This window comes from Triturus cristatus, chromosome 1_2, assembly GCF_964204655.1.
Source record: "Triturus cristatus chromosome 1_2, aTriCri1.1, whole genome shotgun sequence".
Classification (NCBI taxonomy): Eukaryota; Metazoa; Chordata; class Amphibia; order Caudata; family Salamandridae; genus Triturus; species Triturus cristatus.
Genome location: NC_140580.1, coordinates 474,878,466 through 474,897,974, shown reverse-complemented (window position 1 = coordinate 474,897,974; position 19,509 = coordinate 474,878,466). Strand labels below are relative to the sequence as shown.

Sequence of the window (19,509 nt, the reverse complement as noted above, 5' to 3'; positions counted from 1 at the left end):
AGAAGAAAGTGTGGTGCTGGCGGTCGGATAGTCATTTACTAGAATAATGCAATGTATGGGTTATTAGACTCCTGGCACATGTTAGGGACTGATGATCCTGGTCATACTTTTTTCTCACATCCTCTTAAGAAATATGTATTTCTTGTAGTATTATTGCATAATGCCCAAATTAGATTATTTCCTAAAGATTTCATCAGACCAGGCTCCTTTGCTGTTAGAGATTAAAATTCAGAGCCAACAAAAGCTTCAAGCTAGATGGACATTTAGTAGGTCCTAGCTAGCTAACCCAAAATATATTCATACGATCCAGACATCGGTGGTCAATTTTATGCATCTTAATCCTGGCACAGCTTCACCTCAAATTGTATGGGACGTTTAAAAGCTATTATTCAATTACAAAAACTAAAAAAGATGCAATATCATATATCCTTCCTGTATCAACATCTTTTGGAATTAGAATATCAACATGCTCAGGTAGCCTTAACTAAGTTCCCTAGTGAAAATAAAGTTGTCAAAGAAATCATGCTGGTGAATGCATCATTGAGATACATCACAGTCAGCAATCTGCTAAAACATCTATGGCAAATGGAGAAAAATAATTATGAAGACAGTGACTCTATGAGTGAGTCCCTTGCTATTGGGATAGGAGACGGTATGACAGAACAGAGTAGATGCAATTAAAAAGGCACAAGGTGATATGATATCTAGTGTGGAGGACCTTGAAGAAATGTTTAAGGACTTTCAGCAAACATTATATACGTATTAATGTCAAACATCTGATGAGGAGATGGTTATTTAAATGTTATAGGTCTTGTTTCTGTATGGTGATATGGACACTTTAGATGCTGCTATTTCTTGTATAGAGATAGACTATAACATTTTTGATATCCCAAATAGCAAAGTGGTCTGGGATTTTTGCAAGATTTTTGAAAATCTTTACTAGCAAAATGCATGCTTTTTTGTTTTTTCAGCTATCCCTGTTTATGGATGTTCAGGAAAAGGGTGTACTTCCCTCTTCATGATCTGAGAATAACAGTTTTGTTTTAAGAAGGGTAAGATATCAACTGACCCGAATTCCTACAGACCAATTTTGATAGTAAATAGCAATGCTAAAATCTTTTTCTAAATCTATTGCCACTTTGATCACTAGCATCATTTCCAAACTTGTTTCCCAGGTCAGAATGGATTTGTACCAGATAGAGGCACTATTGACCATGTAAACTGGGAAACTGCCTTATTTGATTAATGCAATTGAGCAGTGATCCTTTGGCATTGATGCTGCCCAGTGCTGGTCAGACATTTGATCTGGGTTCTTACGTTCTTTATGGGTGGTCATGCAAAATATGGGACTCTGCCCTAGATTTATAAACTTCATCTGGGTGTTACATCAGAAACTTAAGGCAAACATACTAACGATGGACAAAAAGTCCAATGCTATTCAGATAAACAGGGGAACCCGACAGTCTCTGTCCTCCATTATTGTTTGCTCTTTATTTGTAACCTTTTTGAATACATTACTAACATGTGAAGCTATACTGTCTGTAAAGTAAAAGAGGTTTGTAGCAGAACTCTTTGCATACAGTGCTGTATCAGTGTTTTCTTCAGAGGTTAAGAAGAATTCCAAGCTATTGAAAATTAAGCTGTTCTCTTTGCTGCAATTTTGAGTCATCATTTGAATAATAAGACACAGATAATAATTAATACACTTTGTCATACAAAAGATCAGCAGGTTGTAGAATTTGCTGTATATTAATAGGTCATTCTTTTAGCAAAAGTCAAAATTACTTATGAACATCTCCTTCAGAAAGTCGAATGGAATTTCAAAAATTGGCATTGAATCCAGGTTTGGACTTGTTGGTCGATGTAATATTGTTAAAATGTCAATTATATCTCAGTTGTTATTACCTTTTAGGTCCATACCCATTTCCTTAACAATTAAGTGGTTTATCAATATTGACTCCTATAAATAGTTTTGTTTGGGACAAAGAAGGCTGAGAAGAGTGATAACATTTCTCAGATAAACATTATTATTACGGTGTTGCTGTATTGAAACACATAGATATTCTCATGAATGATACATTTTGCACAACCTCACTTGAAGCTGGCTTCCATCAATTTATAAACTTCACTTAAAAGGCATTGCATATGTTTTTTGCTCTGTTTTATGAAACATAGTATCGTAATAGAAAAACCAGTTTCAAGGCAGTGGGATCAGTAATGCGCCTCTGAAAGGCATGGTATGGCTATATGATATTAATATCATTAAAAGATACACCTCAATAGGGCATATGTACTGCATTACCAGGCATTTTTCGTGAGTTGTATTGTCAAATATGAGAAATATTTGGTATAACACAGATAAGACATTTTTTCCAATTATATCATGCTATCTTTTTCTTATATTTGAGCATGTTTTAGCATTTTTGCAGAAAAAAGGTTTTTTATTAAGCCAAGCCATCTTAAAGCCTGTTTAACTTGTATCACACTATCTGATAGAGACATCTAGCCCAGATTCCTTACCTTTGAATTGCCCAGGGGTCAGACTGAATCCAGAAGATTTTTCTTCAAGCAATACCCTTGCGTGCTGGTAGGTGGCGTCGGACGGCTCCGCGTGACGTCATCGGCATTTTCACTGCGATGTCCATGTCACGTGTGTATGCACCACCTTGGCACGCTGACATCAGTTAATTTCTTTCTTCGCCAGTCAGTGCAGATCCGTGAAGAGAGCTACCCTCTGTCACTTTTTGACCGTCTTTTTTCTACATTTTGTTGAAAGTATTTTGATGTGTAGGTTTTCAAAAGTCCAAGAAGACTTCTGGATTTAATCTGTTCGGCTCGTGCCAAAGCGCCATGTCTGGGATGGAGCCACACTTAGTTTGTCTTTGGTGCCTGGAGCATGACCACGGCTCGAAGTCATGCTGCGACTGCTGGGCCATGGCTCCGAAAGCGTTGAGGGAGCGGACCCTAAAGCTGCTTGCGGCCCGGCACTCAGCACCACACCATTTGTCCCGGAGGTCTCGTTCATGGTCCTGGTCAAGAGGAGGTCCGGGCACTGCTCTGGTAATCCCAGGTCTTCACCCTCTCACTCCAAGTCTTTGAGTCGGTCAGGTAAGAAGCACAAGTAACATAAGAAGTTGAAGTGTGCTCCTACTTCTCCCTGTCCGTCAGATAACATGAAAGAGGAGCATTGGTGTTCTAGGCCTTGTTCCTCGGAGCCTGGGTTGGCTCCGCACTTCCCAGCCTTCCCGTGAGCCGGAGCGACCCCAACCCAGCTCATGGAGTTTTATGATGCCATATGCCTCATATTTAGGCAGCCTGACCCTACCGTTGTGCCTTCAGAGTGGGCTCCATCGAGTTCTGCACCGGCAGCTCCTGCCCCGGTGCTGATGACCCCATGGATCTGGTGATGAATTCGTACCGACGCTGGTCGTACCTTTGCAAACTTCCCCAGTGACCCCAGCTCCATTCTTATCCCCAATGATCCGGAGCTGGATCGGCGCTGATAGAACCCTTGGTTTCTGAGTCATTTCCTCAGCTCTATTCTGAAGGGCTAGGAATGGAGGAAGATTAGGAGGGGTCACTGGACCATTTACATGACCAGCCTTACCACAACGTGTACTGGTGTGAGGAATAAGGTGACCCCAGCGGATTGGATACCTCTCCAGATTCTGGCCTGCTTTCTCCCCCTACCGTGGCTATGGAGGAGGGAGCATCATACTGCAAAGGGCAGCTGGGGTCCTGGGCCTTGAGCTCCCTTCTCTGACAGCCAAGATGAACATCTTGACTGAGGTCCTCCAGCCTGGTGTCTCCGTATCATAACTCTTGCTACCTTCCAACGAGGCCTTAACTGATGTCCTACTGGGCACCTGGTCCAAGCCCAGCACAGGGGCTCCTGTGAAGAGGACACTTGCCCGCCATCATTGCCCTGCACTGGGTGACCCATCTTTCCTCACCAACCCCTGAGAGCTTGGTGGTCCTAGCCTCTACCTCCTAAGGAGCATTGCCTTCTGCATCTCTGGACAGGGCATCCAAGAGGCTGGATAGTTGGGGGTAAGAAAATTGTTTAACTTCCTCCAGCCTTCCATTGCGGTTGGCGAACACTGCATGTTTGTTGGTCAGTTATTCCCACACTTTGTGGAAATGGTTGCGCAAATGCTGCCAGAGGTCCCGGAGGAGGCCCGTGCTATTCTCTCCCAAGCGGTATCAGAGGGGAGAGATGCAGCAAAGTTTGCCATCCGTTGTGGACTCGATATGACTCACTCACTGGGCAGATCGGTTTCAACGACAGTGGATGTTAGACGCCACGCTTGGTTGAGGACTTCACGCTTTCGGGGGATGCCCAGGCCTCTCTCATGGACATGCTTTTGATGGCACCTGTCTCTTCAGAGGCAAGACAGGCATGGCGCTGTAGCACTTTAAGGATTCCCGGGCTACGACCAAGCCCTTGAGCCTCTCAGTGGCCACTCATCCCCCAGTCTGCCTTTTACCCCGTTCATGTCTACAGAAAGGGGTTTTCAGCTGCCCCCACCTTACCCCAGCCACAATACTGCACAAGTTCAGAAACCTCTTCCTGGTCATGGGTGAGGCTCGTTCCGGCTCCATGGGTCAGGTGGCCAGAGGTCTGCTCAGTCCAGCACCCCGCCACCTCAGCCTCCAAACCTTTCTAGTCCGGCCCTTCAAGATCATGGGTGGCCAGTTGATGGCAGGATCACCCATCACCTCCACCACTGACAGGACATCATGACTCTCTTGGCCAAGGGAGCCATAGAAAGGGTTCTGGTACCAGAAGTAGGCTGTGATTGCTATTCCAGCTACTTTATGGTCCCAAAGAAGAATTTTGGGCCTGCGCCTCATCCCAGATGGCCGAGCCCTCAATACTTCCTCAAAAAGGAAAAGTTCAAGATGCTCACCCTAGCTCAGATCTTATGGGCCCCAGGAAACTGGATGGTAACGTTGGAATTGCAGGACTCCTATTTTCACATTCCTGTCCTGCCTGCCCATCTGCGCTACCTGCGGTTTACGTTAGGCTACGAGTACTCTCAGTTCACCGTGCTCCCCTTTGGCCTTACCAGTGCCCCTCGTGTATTCACCAAGGTGATAACGGTGGTCACAGCTTATCTGCGCAGATCATGTATTCCCCTCTTCCCCTATCTCGATGACTGGCTGTTGAAGGCAAAATCACCCCAAACTGTCGGGTTTTCTATCAACATGCCGAAGTCACACCTGACTCCCTCTCAGACTCTCCTTTTCAGCAGAGCTGTTCTGGACATAGTGCGGTTTTGGGCCTATCCTTCCGAACAGCGAATCCAGGATTTTCAGGCTGCGATACCAGTGTTTTCCTGGATTTCGGTGAGAATGACTCTGAGGTTGCTTGACCTCATGGCCCCCTGCATCCTTCTAGTGGCACATGACAGATGGCATATGCGGGCTCTGCAGTGGGACTTGAAGTTCCAGTGGGCGCAGCATCAGGCGAATCTCTCCGACATGGTCCAGATCACAGAGGGAACTGCACAGGAAATGGAATGTAGCTAACAGACCATGATTGGATTAGAAGCAGACCTCTCTACCTTCCCCAAAAAGACCAAACTGTAGTGACAGATGTGTTACTTCTGGGATGGGGTGGCCATCTGGGAAGGGTGAGAATCAGAGGACTCTGGTCTCCGTCGGAATCCAGACTCCACATCAATTTGCTGGAGGTCTTGAACTGATTCACTTAGCATTGACAACCTTTCTTTCTTCAATCAAGGGAAAGATGGTTCAAGTGTTAATGGACAACACTTCCGCCATGTGGTACTGCAACAAAACAGGGCGTGTGGGGTCATGGACCTTATGACAAGAGGCCCTGTGTCTCTGGATGTGACTGGAACAGCAGGGCAAATCCCTGGTGGTTCAACACCTGGCAGGTTCTCTAAATGCCAGGGCAGACAAACTCAGCAGTCGATGCCTAGCAGATCACGAATGGGTTCTCCAGTCAGAGGAGGCGCAAGGTCTCGTTCAGAAGTGGGAAGAGCCTTGGTGAGATATGTTCCCCTCTGGAGAGAACACGCAAAGTCAGCAGTTTTGAGTGCTGGGGTTGTTTCCAAAGTGACACTCGCTCAGTGGCGCTTTTCATCTCGAGTGGAGCTCAGGCCTTCTGTACGCCTTTCCTCCTATATCCCTCCTGTCTAGAGTGCTCAAGAAGCTCAGGAGCGACCGGGTCCAAGTCATTCTTGTGACTCCTGACTGGGTAGAGAGTCTGGTACCACGAGTTTCTCCAACTGAGCATCGATCCTCCGATCAGGTTGCCCCTTCGAGAGGATCTTATGTCGTAGTAGCAGGGGAGGGTCCTACATCTGAACCTCTCAACTCTACGCCTTCTCTTGTGGAGATTGAGCAGCAGCAGTTGATAGCATTCGACCTTCCTCCCGAAGTCTGTAATGTTATTTTGTCAGCCAGGCGTCCCTCTACCAAGACCGTGTACGCCTGCCAATGGCACAAATGTATAACATATTGTAGAGAAAGATCTATTGATCCTCTTTCTGCCTCCCTCTCTGAAGTCCTTCTCTTTATTTTGACTCTTGCCCAGCAGGGCTCCGCTCTGGACACTTTCAAAGGCTACCGTTTGGCCCTGTCTGCCTTCTTGAGGCAGCCAGACAAATCCTCTTTATTGAAATCCCCTATTGTAAATACATTTCTTAAGGGGTTTGTACATATGTTCCTACCTTCCCCTTTCATTATGCTTTAGTGGGACCTTAATTCAGTTTTCATTTTACTTTTGTGTGCTCCGTTCCAACCTAGGCACAACTGTCCACGCCAGATACTTACCATCAAAACAGCCTTTTCAGTGGCAATAACTTTTGCCAGGAGGTTAAACAAATTGCAGGCTCTGTCATCCAAGACTCCTTACCATCTTGCCTGATGAGTTGGTGCTTTGCTCTAGGGCCTCTTTCATAGGGAAAGTGGTAACACCATTCCACGTGGGGCAATTTCTCACTTTGTTCACTTTCTATGCTACTCCGCCCTCCGCTAAAGAAGAGGAGCGACCCCACTGTCTGGACCCAGAAAGAGCATTGTCGTTATACCTTGACCACACTAAGGAGTTTGGGGTGGATGACCAACTCTTCTTGGGGTATGTTGGATCGAAGAAAGGTTGTGCAGTGCAGAAGAGGACTGTCTTGTGATGGGTAATCCTCTGCATCAACTTCTGCTATGTCCTGGCCAAAAAGCAGCCTCCTGAAGGCTTAAGGGCTCAATCCAGCAGAGCGAAGGCTGCGACCATGGTATTGCAACATGGTGTTCCGGTCCTCTTAAATTTGTCAGGCAGCAACCTAGGCATCCCTGCACATGTTTTCCAAACACTACTGCCTTGACAGCCAAGTCCAGTGGGTTGGCCTTTTTGGATGCTCTGTCCTGCAGGACTTCTTGGTCTAAACTTGTCCGCAATCCCTCCTCAAGGGATGGTATTGCTTGGGTATCTATTCAAAGGTTAGGAATCTGTGGCTAGAAGTCTCTTATCAGATGGACAAGTTACTTTCCTTTGGTAATGCCTTATCTGGTAGAGACATGATCTAGCCACAGATTCCTTACCAGCCAAACTATCATCCCGGCACTGCAGACAGATTTTAAGGGTCAGGGCTGACCCCCTTTCAGGGCCGTAGTTGTTCAGAAACACACCATTGTCAGTGCACTTCATGGCTCCGTGCTTATGGCGTGGAATGTTGTGAAAAGTAACTGACGTTAGTGCGCCAAACTGGTGCCTATATAGGTGACGTATATGTCACAATGGCGGAGATGACCCTGACCACGTCACATGAAGTCGACCAAGGCTATTGCTCGAAGAAAAATCTTCTGGATCCAGTCTGACGCCTCGGAAATTCTAAAGTAAGGAATCAACGGCTAGATCATGTCTCTACCAGATTAGCCATTACTGAAGAAAAGTATCTTGTCCATTAAAGTAATGTTTAGAGACAATATAAACATTAAGCTCTGAAACCTTAATACGGACTGTCCTGATGATTTGGCTGCTCAAGTCATATGTTGGAGCATGACACTGAAGTTTGATGTGTACATTTCAATAATCACTTCATGTTATCCATCAATTATTTATATACGCTAATCTCAAGGTTCAGCATTATGAGACCTTTATATAAGTGGTTGCGTCGAAATAACCTTGAATGTCCACCGGGTTAACTAGAAGATGTTGATCTTTTGCACATGTTGGTACAGTGTCCCGTGCTGCAAGTATATTGGGCGTCAATGGCAGACAATAAAAGAAAGATGTTCCATACACAGATTCTTTTCATAGAGCACTTTATTATGCTAGGGATTGATCATCTGGTCTCTAGTCATCATTTTGAGCAATCAACCATTGCCATTATAGTTTCATAACATTACATCACGACAGACTGGTTAAAATCTGATCTTTCTTTAGTCTGGAAATGGTTATCTAGATATTTAGCTTGTTATTATCTGGAGACTCCTTTTTTATAGGTCGAAAGGTAAAGCAAAGATGACTAAAGATCAAAATATATGGGGATTACTAGGAAACTGGATGAATACAAAGGCTCAGTACCTTAATCACATTGTAAAGGATTTTAGGATGCTTTTAGCTAATCTCTTTTTATATCAGGAAGATGGTTCATAGAGTATGCATTTATAAGTCCTTTAAAGATTTAGTTTTACTTAATGTATTCATTGTATTCTTGATCTTCACTGTTCTTCAGATGATAAGTTGTACTTTTCCCACTTTCATAATAAAGAAATTAAAGAAATAAAACAAAATTAAATGGCAAGCAATGTCTCATTTTCTAAATGGAAGAAACAGGATTTACCATCTAACAAAATCTGCTTTTTTTCAGAGTAGGTACTGAAATATATTTCAGCACCAAAATCTTCCTTGCCTAATGCACTGTGTGATATGTAAACACAAGAGTTGATATGTATATGCATTTTTATGGATCTTAAAGGAATCAAAGAGGATTATTAAGATCTTGAACAATAGACTTGGCCTCAAAACTCCCCACTCCAAAGAATGTTTGTAGTGGGTGATTGCCAAAATTGCGCCCGATGCACACTTTTGTGGAAATTGAATAGTGTGGATGCAAATAATAATAATTCTTCGTTAGTACCTGTTATTACCTTCTTTTCTTACATTTAGTGCTCAATTTTAACATCAGCCCATAGTGATGTTAAAATATAGTGGTACACCTGAGTGAACAAAAGTAGAGATCAACCATTTTCCTACAGTCCTACAAAACCAGAAGCAAAAGTCAATTTTCACACTAGACCCTGTTCATTCTGTGTTGGTTAAAGTCTGTTTGATTTCAATAGACATGCCGCCTGTTGAAAAGTTGAAATTGGGTGAACTAATGAGATCCAGTCTGGAATTGTCAGACGAGTGGCCTAATGAACAAGAGATGAAGCTATTTCAAAGTTTGAAACAACGAATTATGCAGCGTGAGAAGGATGACTTAATTCCAGGACAGCCATATTCTATCCAGGCTGGCCTGTCTGAAGATTCTAGGTCAAAAATAAAGGATTCAAAGAGAATACCTGCATTAAGTGCCAGGTAAGAACGACAAAGACTGTCTTTCATTGGTGATGTAAGCATTGTGTTTGACTAATCTAATTTATTGGTGTTTAGAGAAGTAGTACTAATGTTTTCCAAAGCCCTCGGAAAGGCCTCTTTGTGTTGCTACACATCCACACATATTGACCTTTATTTACTTAAATTTAGTAGCAAAGATTAAATGCTAGGTAGGAGCAAAAGATACTTTTCAACAGAATGAAAAAAGTAATGAAGATTATTCTGTCTTCTTATGGCACTGCAAAATGTACCTTTTATATAATTCAAGTCTTTTATGGGATTGTGACAGCACCAAGTCTATCAGAAGAGAGCAAGTAGGGTCCAGAGTGTCCTCATCATTGAAGGTGTAATTTGGACTATCCAAGCATTAGCCAGCATTGAAAGTGGACTTGGACTATTGAAACAGCTTGCTAAATTATTTTTTTACGTATGCTGGCATGTCCTTAAATCCGTATTTTGACAAAAAATATCTGACTGCCTTGACCATTTCCTGATCTTTCTCTATGTGCTGGGTGAACTCTGCCTCCTAACTGATGCAGTCAGCCAGATAGAAGTTATTTCCTGCTCCCTTCATAAATTTTAACCTGCCTCAACTACATCACTAACCCTCATATATATTATTTTAATACAATCAGAAATGCTAGCCCAGGCTTTCACATCAGTGTCCTCACAAGTTTTGCAAGCCTCATTGACTTTCATGCAGGAAAACTTTATGAATGGGCCCAAAAAATTATGAATGAAACAGAATCAACTACTGACCTCCTAGACATTCTCTTCCACGGCAACAAGTTCAACACAAAAACACACGTTTTAAAAGAATAGTCCACAAGGTGAACAACTCATTTATGAGACTTTTCTTTAAAGGGTTGAAATCTCTCACCCAATCTGTCTTCACTCTGACTTCCTTGCAACTCTGTGACAACTTAAACAGATACTTACAAAAGAATTGTTGACATGCTGAATCACCTGGATCCCTCAGTGCCAATTTTATTATCTGACTTTTCTCAGGTTATTACATTAGATATAACCAAGACAATGAAGACCTTCGAGTGAAAGAGAAAATTGATGGGTGTAATGCTTGAATCAATCTAAACCACTGGTTAATACTCAAGACCACCTTCTAGGCCAATGTTCTTTTTACCCACCATGCCTCTCTAGAAACAGAACCACCATAGACCTGAAAGAGACAGTAGTGTAAATCCAAGAAGCAGGCAGCAATTGAAAACTGCTGAAAAAGGCAAGCAAACTGACTAGGGTACAGTGTATGGAAGACACCCATACCGGTCTAGTACCTTTCAAGTATGCACATTACAGGCGGTCCAGGGGATAGAGATATTGGAGAATGTATTCAGAGCTGCAAATATTACCCCTCTTGACAGAGGTTGAGGATGCACGATCCCTACTGTTGCATTTATTTAGGACCATCAAAGATCAATCTAAGTTTTCTGTAAGGGGTCCTCGGCCAAATATTCTGATTATGGGGATGATCTTTGTGGATTTTGGTAATAGTTCACAGAGGTAAGCAGTACCAATAGCAGCAGTAAAGAATACAGCCTACTTTTTAGTGGCAGCAGGATGCACGTCTTTCCACACTTAAGCATACAACCCAGAGGAGATGTGCAGAACTGAAAATCATACACAGATATTTACAAATGTGATAGGTTTTGCACTGCACACACGTCTCCCTAAAAAGGCATTGGCAAAGACATATCTGTCTGGAGAGGGCTGGAAAAGCATGTACACTAGTGTTCAGGTTCCACATGTCACTTGTACAGTTTTCTCTCTCCTATTTGCCAGCATGAAATTGAAATGTTGTTTAATTTATGTATATTCATGGCTTGGCACTATCTTACCATAACTGCACATGTTGAACCAGGAATCACCAATGTCACCCAAGGCCAGCATTATGCTACGGTGGGCACCATCGTGTCATAGAGCATTAATTACAACCATAATGCTGAAAAGACCATTATAGTAGGTGTGGGTGTCATAAATGCCCATTATATGTCAAGAATTGCTAGCCCTATGCAATAGAAGTCCTTAATATAGCAAGAATTAGATGCATAAACTAACATAATAAAAAAGCTGGTGTGAGGGATGTTAAATCTGAATAGCATGCCACCACAGAGGTACTAAACCCCTCATGCCAAAACAAGCATTCATAAAATGTCTTTTTAAATGAATGCCTGCCTGATTTTCTGGTACAAATGTTAAATTGGCATAAACACCAACTAAATTGGCCTGCAATAAAGCACAATGGACTTAATTTGCACCTACTTGCCTGCCTCTTTGACATAATTAACATTTTCCTACACGTGGTAAAATGCTATTGTGGTACAATGGTGGCAATTCATCAAATAGTGTGTGCATCCATGGCATAGTAATGGTTCTTAAAGTAGCATGGTAATTATAGCACATTGTTAGACCTGTCAGCCCTTTGGGTGGTCCCTCCTCATCATTATTTATTTTGTCCCACTTTTGCCTCAAACCCTGTTTGAATTTTTCCTTTTTGGGAACCACCAGACTTTTTAGTGTTGCTGCAGATTCAGGGAGCCATTTTATCTACCCCTGAAACTTCTGTCTGAGGGCCTGGAGCACAAAATGGTGGCCACCTGTGACATCACCAGCATCCACTGGAACCTACCAGCACCTTCCAGAACATTCCAGAACTCTGTGACAGTTGGAGGCGGTTTAGAATGTTGGGAGGTTAAGACAGAGTGTTGGCAGTTGGAGCTGGCGGTTGGCACCTGACTGGTGAAGAGAGAGCAGCACAACAGTGAAGGAGGAAGGAGTGAAGCAGCAGGGGTGGAAACTTGTGCCTGGAGTGGGGTCCATAAACCCACCCTTGATACTTGTCCCTACTGATGGATCCCAGCCTGTAGCCCTGTGTGGGAAGAAGCCAGAAAAACTCATCCTAAGGACCTGGACAGCAGGAACAGGCCTTAGAAGCAGAAAGCAGCAAGATCCTGACCTGGAAACTGGTTTCCCTGGAGTCCGGCGTCGAGTAGCCTAAGACCTGGAGCCCGAGGTGGAGAAGCGGTGCTGACTGAAGAAGCAGACGTCGTACCCGGAGCCGCCTGAGGTCGTGAGAGGGCGCCGACGGAGGTCGTGAGGAATACCAAAGGTCGAGGAGGAAGTTAACCGAGGTCGAGTGAGCGGCGTCATCGGAGGAGTGAAGTCCGCCCTCCCGAGTCGTCGGAGACCGAGGTGAAGTGTACCGGAGGTCGGGAGTGAGGATCGCACTCCGGAGTCGCCCGGAACCTGAGAGGAGGAGCACCGGAGGTCGGGGGTGAGGATCGCACCCCGGAGTCGCCGGAAGTCGACATCGAGGCCAGGCCGGCCGACGTCATCGAAGCCGAGAGCGCCATCGGACCGGAGCCGCCCGAAGTCGACATCGAGTAGAGACTGCCCGACGCCGTCGAATCGGAGGTCGAGATCGAACCGAGGCCGCCGACATCGGACCGGAACCGCCTACCGGCGTCGTCTAGAACTGACATTGTGCCGAGGCCGCCGAGACCGAACCGGAACCACCTCACGGCATCGACACGACTCCAGCGGCGTCGGAACATCAGAAAAAGGGCAGTAAGTGGAGTAGAGGGCGCCTAAGGCCCTGTGGAGACCTGAGAGACTGCTCTAAGGGGCTAGGGAGGTGCTGGAACCAACCTGACTGTGCCAGGGATGAATTGGGACTAACCTAGAGAGGTTGTGTGGAGAGAGAAAGCCAGGGCACTGGTATTCCCCCCTTTATCTACCTCAGTTTAGGCCTCAGCCCTGTCCCAGCCAGGGAGTAGAACCCCTCAAGCCTTCCACAACCCTACAAGCTGTGCCTGGGCCAAATCAGCCCTTAGGAATTGAAAAGTGATCTGATTACACGAGTGCTGCTGTATACTTTTAATTATTTATTGGGGGGCCCTGTATTTATTGTGGTTAACCTATTTATTGCTTCACTATATTTATTGGTCCACAGGACTTGTTGGTGTACAATATTTATTGGTGACAGTATTTATTGCCTCAGAATATTTAATTGCCTGTATTACCTGCACTGTTATTTCTGTCCTTTATATTTATGATCACCCCTATTTATTGAATCTCCAGACAGTATTTATTTGACCGGCACTATTTGAAAGTTGTACATTGTGATTGACTTATTTATTTTTCTCCAATCAGCAACTAAGAGAAAAAGCAGATAAAGAAAGTTATTTTCATAATTTTTACGGTGTAGAGTCGTTTTTGGAACGGATGCACGCATGGTTATTGTTTGGGTATGTTGTATGCTTAGCACGGAGCCTGATTCCTGACCACTCGAGCCAAGCTACCACAGTGTGTCCGGAAGACCACCACCACCCCTTCTAGTGTGGGAGTGGTTTTCCAACATAAATTGGTGTTCAGCGGTGGGATAGAGCTGTGCCTACGCATACTCAACAATAACTGTGGGTAGTCCATAGGCCTACACCGGGAGTTTTCTCAAGAGCGGCCTTCCTAATTGTGGGTTTTTGTTTTTTTTCCAAATTTACTCTGGTGGTGGGAGGAGGTATTATTAAAGGTACCCCCCTGCATAGTTACTGCACAAAAACCTGTCCTCTAACCTGAGTGGGCAAGATGGAGTTTGTCCTAGAAAATCTAGAAACGTACACTGTGGCCCAACTCAGGGAGTTTTGCCAGCGGGAAGGGGTGTACTGTCCCCCAGGAGCAAAGAAGGGTGCACTCCAAACCAGCTTAAGGGCTTGGGGGGAGGCACGCCGAGAAAGCAAGGCTGAGGAGGAGGACAGGGATAGAGAGCCTGACACCGAGGGGGCTGAGATGTACCAACCTGAGGTGGGGAACCTGTCAGCGGGGCCCGGAACCATTTCTAGGAAGGGCAGCAGTGCCTCTAGCGGTGGCTTGTCTGAAGTGGAGTTAACAGACCGGAGGGAGAAAAGACAGCTCACATGGGACTTAGCAAGGCTGGAGAAGGAGAAGGAGGAGCAGAGGATGGCCCATGAATTGCGACTGAAAGAAATAGATCTTCAGATCTTGAGAATCGGGGCACAACCTGTTCCTAATGGTGGCAGCCAAACCCAAGGGATCACCAGGGAACCTAAACCATACCTGCCAAAGGACATAGTAGCTAGCTATGGAGTGGGCGACGACATCGCCAAGTGGCTAGCGGCCTATGAGGTCTCGTTGAGGGCCCATGGGGTTCCAGAGAAGTACTGGGGAGGGGGATTGTACAAGTACATGCCTCCAGCTGGTAGGGATGCTTTATTGGCCCTCGAGGAGGATGAGCAGACCCACTACCCCACCATGAAACTGGCGCTCATCAGAAAGTTTGGACTAACACCTGAAAAGTACAGACAGAAGTTCAGGGGTAGTCACAAACTGGGCACGCAGAATTGGGTGGACTTCCTGGACTATGCAAAGAAGGCACTGGAAGGTTGGATTCAGGGCAGTGAAGTGAGGAACTACGAGGGGTTGTTTGACCTGGTACTAAAGGAACACCTGCTCGAGAAATGTTTCCCTGAACTGCGGCAACACCTGGTGGATAGCAAGCTGACCAGTCCCCGGAAGCTTGCTGAGGAGGCGGACATTTGGGCTAGTACCCGGGTGTCCACAAGGGGGACTGGAGGGGATACTCAAAAGGCCGGACAGGGCGCCCCCCAGAAGAAAGAGGGAGGGGAAAAGAAAAAGGAGTTCTCCAAAGGCCCCCAAAATAACTTCCAATGGAAGGGAACAGGATTCACCTCTAAGGCTAACCCACCCAGAAACCCTAATCCTGGCCAGAGTCAGCAGCCAAGGGTTGTCCATTGCTACGAGTGCGGTGGCGTTGGACACTATAAAGGAGATCCGAAGTGCCAGAAACGACCATCCCCTCCCACTGGAGGAAAGACCCCCGGAGTAGCTAGTGCAGTGCTCGGGGAGGAGATGCCCTTAACTAAGGGAAGGGAGTGGGCGGGTGTCACTTTAGTGTCCCTGGGAGGACGGGAGATGGTTCCTAAGATCCAGGTGCCCGCAAATACCGCAAAGTATGGGCAGTGGGTCACCATCAACGGCCAAAGAGGGGAGGCTCTGAGAGACACAGGAGCCAGTATGACTATGGTGCGTAGTCAACTGGTGTCTCCAGAGCAGGTAATTCCCGATGTACTCCACCCAGCCGCGATGGCTGACGGCAGAACAGGTCACTATCCCGTGGCCGAGGTTCCCTTTGAATGGGGGGGGGTTGCAGGTTCACTTCGAGTTGCCGTAAGCCCTGCCGTGCCAGTCGATTGTCTGCTGGGGAATGATATGGAGCACAACGCTTGGAAGGAGGTGGAATACCGGACTCACACCGAGATGCTGGGTACACCTGACTGGGCCTGTGTTAGCACAAGGTCCGCGACTACCCGAAGAGGGAGTTCATTTCGGCTGGAGCCTGGAACAAAGGCCCAGCCAGCTGCCAGTCAAGGGAAGAACCGAGGACAGGAGGAGCCTGCCTCGGCGTCCCCACCCCGTAGGACGGATAGGCCACCGGAGGTGGTGGACCAGGAGTCTGCGGTGGGGGACGTTACCAACCTGGAGGACCTACCCATCCCGGCCGAGTGGCACGTGGAGGGAGGCCCGTCCAGGGAGGAATTCTGCCAGGGCCAGAGGGAGTGCCCTACCCTTGAGGGGCTGAGGCGACAGGCCGAAGCCCAGGCAGCAGGGAACGTTGAAGGGAACTACAGTGTTTACTGGGAGGATGGCCTCCTCTACAGTGAACCCAAGGCACCCCTACATGGATCGTCACGAGCCTTGGTAGTTCCTCAACGTTATCGAGCCTTCCTTCTGGAGTTGGCTCACGAGATACCATTGGCAGGACACCTGGGGCAAGACAAGACCTTCGCCCGTCTTGTCCCACACTTTTATTGGCCTCAGATGAAAGTGTCGTCCGATACCTACTGCCGGACATGTGTGTCTTGCCAAGCCAGTGGGAAAACAGGGGTGAAGCTGAAAGCTCCCCTGGAACCACTTCCTGTCGTTAGCACCCCCTTTGAAAGGGTGGGCATCGACATTGTGGGTCCGTTAGATCCGCCAACATCAGCTGGTCACAGGTTTATCCTGGTCCTGGTGGATCATGCCACACGGTACCCAGAGGCAATACCTCTGAGGACCATAACAGCACCTGTTGTGGCTAGGGCCCTGATGGGAATCTTTACCCGAGTGGGTTTTCCCAAGGAAGTTGTGTCCGACAGGGGGACCAACTTCATGTCAGCGTATATGCGGGCGATGTGGAAGGAGTGTGGAGTGACCTACCGGTTCACAACTCCTTACCACCCCCAGACCAATGGTCTGGTGGAAAGGTTTAACAAAACCTTGAAGGGCATGATCAGAAGTCTGCCTGAAAGCCTGCGGAGGAAATGGGACGTCCTCCTACCCTGTTTACTTTTTTCTTACAGGGAAGTGCCACAGAAGGGAGTGGGCTTCAGCCCCTTCGAGCTTCTGTATGGGCACCCTGTACGTGGACCTCTCAACCTGGTGAGAGACGGATGGGAAAGAACTCCCAGAAAGCTTCCCCAGGATGTGGTGAGCTACATGCTGGCCTTCCGGAGCCAAATGGCTAAGTTGTGGAAGCAAGCTTCTGACAACTTGGAAGCCAGCCAAGCAGTGATGAAGGCGTGGTATGACCACAATGCTCACCCGGTGGAGTTGGAGCCTGGCCAGAAGGTGTGGGTGATCGAACCAGGAGAGCTTAGTGCCCTCCAGGATCGCTGGTCAGGACCCTTTGAGGTGTTGGAGAAGAAGGGTAAGGCTACCTACTTGGTGGACCTGAAGACCCCTCGTCAGCCCCTGCGGGTGCTGCATGCCAACCGCCTCAAACCCCACCACGAGAGGCCCGAAGTCATCTTGATGATGGTGACTGACGGAGGAGAGGACGTGGAAAGCGAGCCTCTCCCTGATCTGTTTGCGTCTCAAGAGAAGGATGGGTCGGTGGAGGGAGTGATTCTCTCCCCATCTCTAACTCCTGAACAGCAGGAGGACTGTCGCCAGGTCCTGGGGCAGTACTCCTCGTTGTTCTCCCTTGTCCCGGGTAGGACTCACCTGTGCGTCCATGACGTGGACACAGGAGACAGCCCACCTGTGAAGTCCAAGATCTACCGGATGTCAGACAAGGTGAAGGCCAGCATTCATAGTGAAGTCACTAAGATGCTGGAGCTAGGAGTGATCGAACCTTCTAGCAGCCCCTGGTCCAGTCCGGTGGTGTTAGTACCAAAAGCTGCACCACCGGGTGCCCAACCAGAACTGAGGTTCTGTGTGGACTATCGGGGACTGAATTCAGTGACCAAAACTGATGCTCATCCGATCCCTAGGGCGGATGAATTGATTGACCGGCTGGGAGCTGCCCAATATCTAAGTACCTTTGACCTTACTTCTGGGTACTGGCAGATCTCTTTGACTGATGGAGCAAGGGAAAGGTCAGCCTTCTCCACGCCCAATGGCCACTACCAGTTCTGTGTGATGCCCTTTGGGCTCAAGAACGCACCTGCCACGTTTCAGCGCCTGGTAAACCAGATCCTCACCGGAATGGAGAGTTTCTCTGCTGCTTATCTGGATGACATAGCCGTCTTCAGTAACAGCTGGGAGGATCACTTGCGTCACCTGCAAGCTGTTCTCCAGGCCCTGAGACAAGCTGGATTGACGATCAAGGCCAGCAAGTGCCAGATCGGGCAGGGGTCGGTAGTGTACCTTGGACACTTGGTGGGTAGGGGAGCGGTGCAACCCCTCCAGGCGAAGATCGAGGCCATCATGGCCTGGGAACCCCCCAAGACTCAGACTGAGGTCCGAGCATTTTTGGGCCTCACGGGATACTACCGCCGCTTCGTGAAGGGGTACGGTACCATCGTAGCCCCCCTCACGGAGCTCACGTCCAAGAAACAACCTCGACGGGTAGTCTGGACGGAGGCTTGTCAGCAGGCCTTTGTGAGATTGAAGAAAGCCATGTGCGAGGCCCCGGTCTTAAGGGCCCCAGACTTTTCCAAGGAGTTCATTGTCCAGACAGATGCATCAGAACATGGCATTGGGGCAGTGTTATCGCAACTCAACGAAGAGGGTCTGGATCAACCCGTGGTCTTCCTATCCCGGAGACTACTTCCCAGGGAACAGAAGTGGAGTGCAATAGAGCGTGAAGCCTTTGCAGTGGTATGGGCTCTGAAGAAGTTGCGGCCATACCTGTTTGGATCGCACTTCCTAGTTCAGACCGACCACAGACCCCTTCGCTGGCTGATGCAGATGAAGGGGGAGAATCCCAAGTTGTTGAGGTGGTCTATTTCCCTACAGGGGATGGACTTTCAGGTGGAACATCGGCCTGGAGTGGACCACGCCAATGCAGACGGTCTCTCAAGGTATTTCCGCCTTAGTGATGAGAACTCCCAAGGGGTTGGGTAGCTCTCCCCACTTTCAGCTGGGGGGGACGCGTGTTAGACCTGTCAGCCCTTTGGGTGGTCCCTCCTCATCATTATTTATTTTGTCCCACTTTTGCCTCAAACCCTGTTTGAATTTTTCCTTTTTGGGAACCACCAGACTTTTTAGTGTTGCTGCAGATTCAGGGAGCCATTTTATCTACCCCTGAAACTTCTGTCTGAGGGCCTGGAGCACAAAATGGTGGCCACCTGTGACATCACCAGCATCCACTGGAACCTACCAGCACCTTCCAGAACATTCCAGAACTCTGTGACAGTTGGAGGCGGTTTAGAATGTTGGGAGGTTAAGACAGAGTGTTGGCAGTTGGAGCTGGCGGTTGGCACCTGACTGGTGAAGAGAGAGCAGCACAACAGTGAAGGAGGAAGGAGTGAAGCAGCAGGGGTGGAAACTTGTGCCTGGAGTGGGGTCCATAAACCCACCCTTGATACTTGTCCCTACTGATGGATCCCAGCCTGTAGCCCTGTGTGGGAAGAAGCCAGAAAAACTCATCCTAAGGACCTGGACAGCAGGAACAGGCCTTAGAAGCAGAA

The 19,509-nt window shown here is 47.3% G+C and overlaps 1 protein-coding gene across 2 annotated transcripts in view; it reads left to right on the top strand.

Annotated features, from left to right (window-relative positions):
• The window catches only part of LRRC27 (leucine rich repeat containing 27), a 440,921-nt gene that overhangs the window by 194,151 nt on the left and 227,261 nt on the right, over positions 1-19,509 (top strand). For both annotated transcript variants that reach the window (XM_085606197.1, XM_085606198.1), the window contains one exon: positions 9,310-9,547. In XM_085606197.1, coding sequence (XP_085462323.1) covers positions 9,310-9,547 — 238 coding nt within the window. The remainder of the gene's footprint in view (positions 1-9,309; positions 9,548-19,509) is intronic.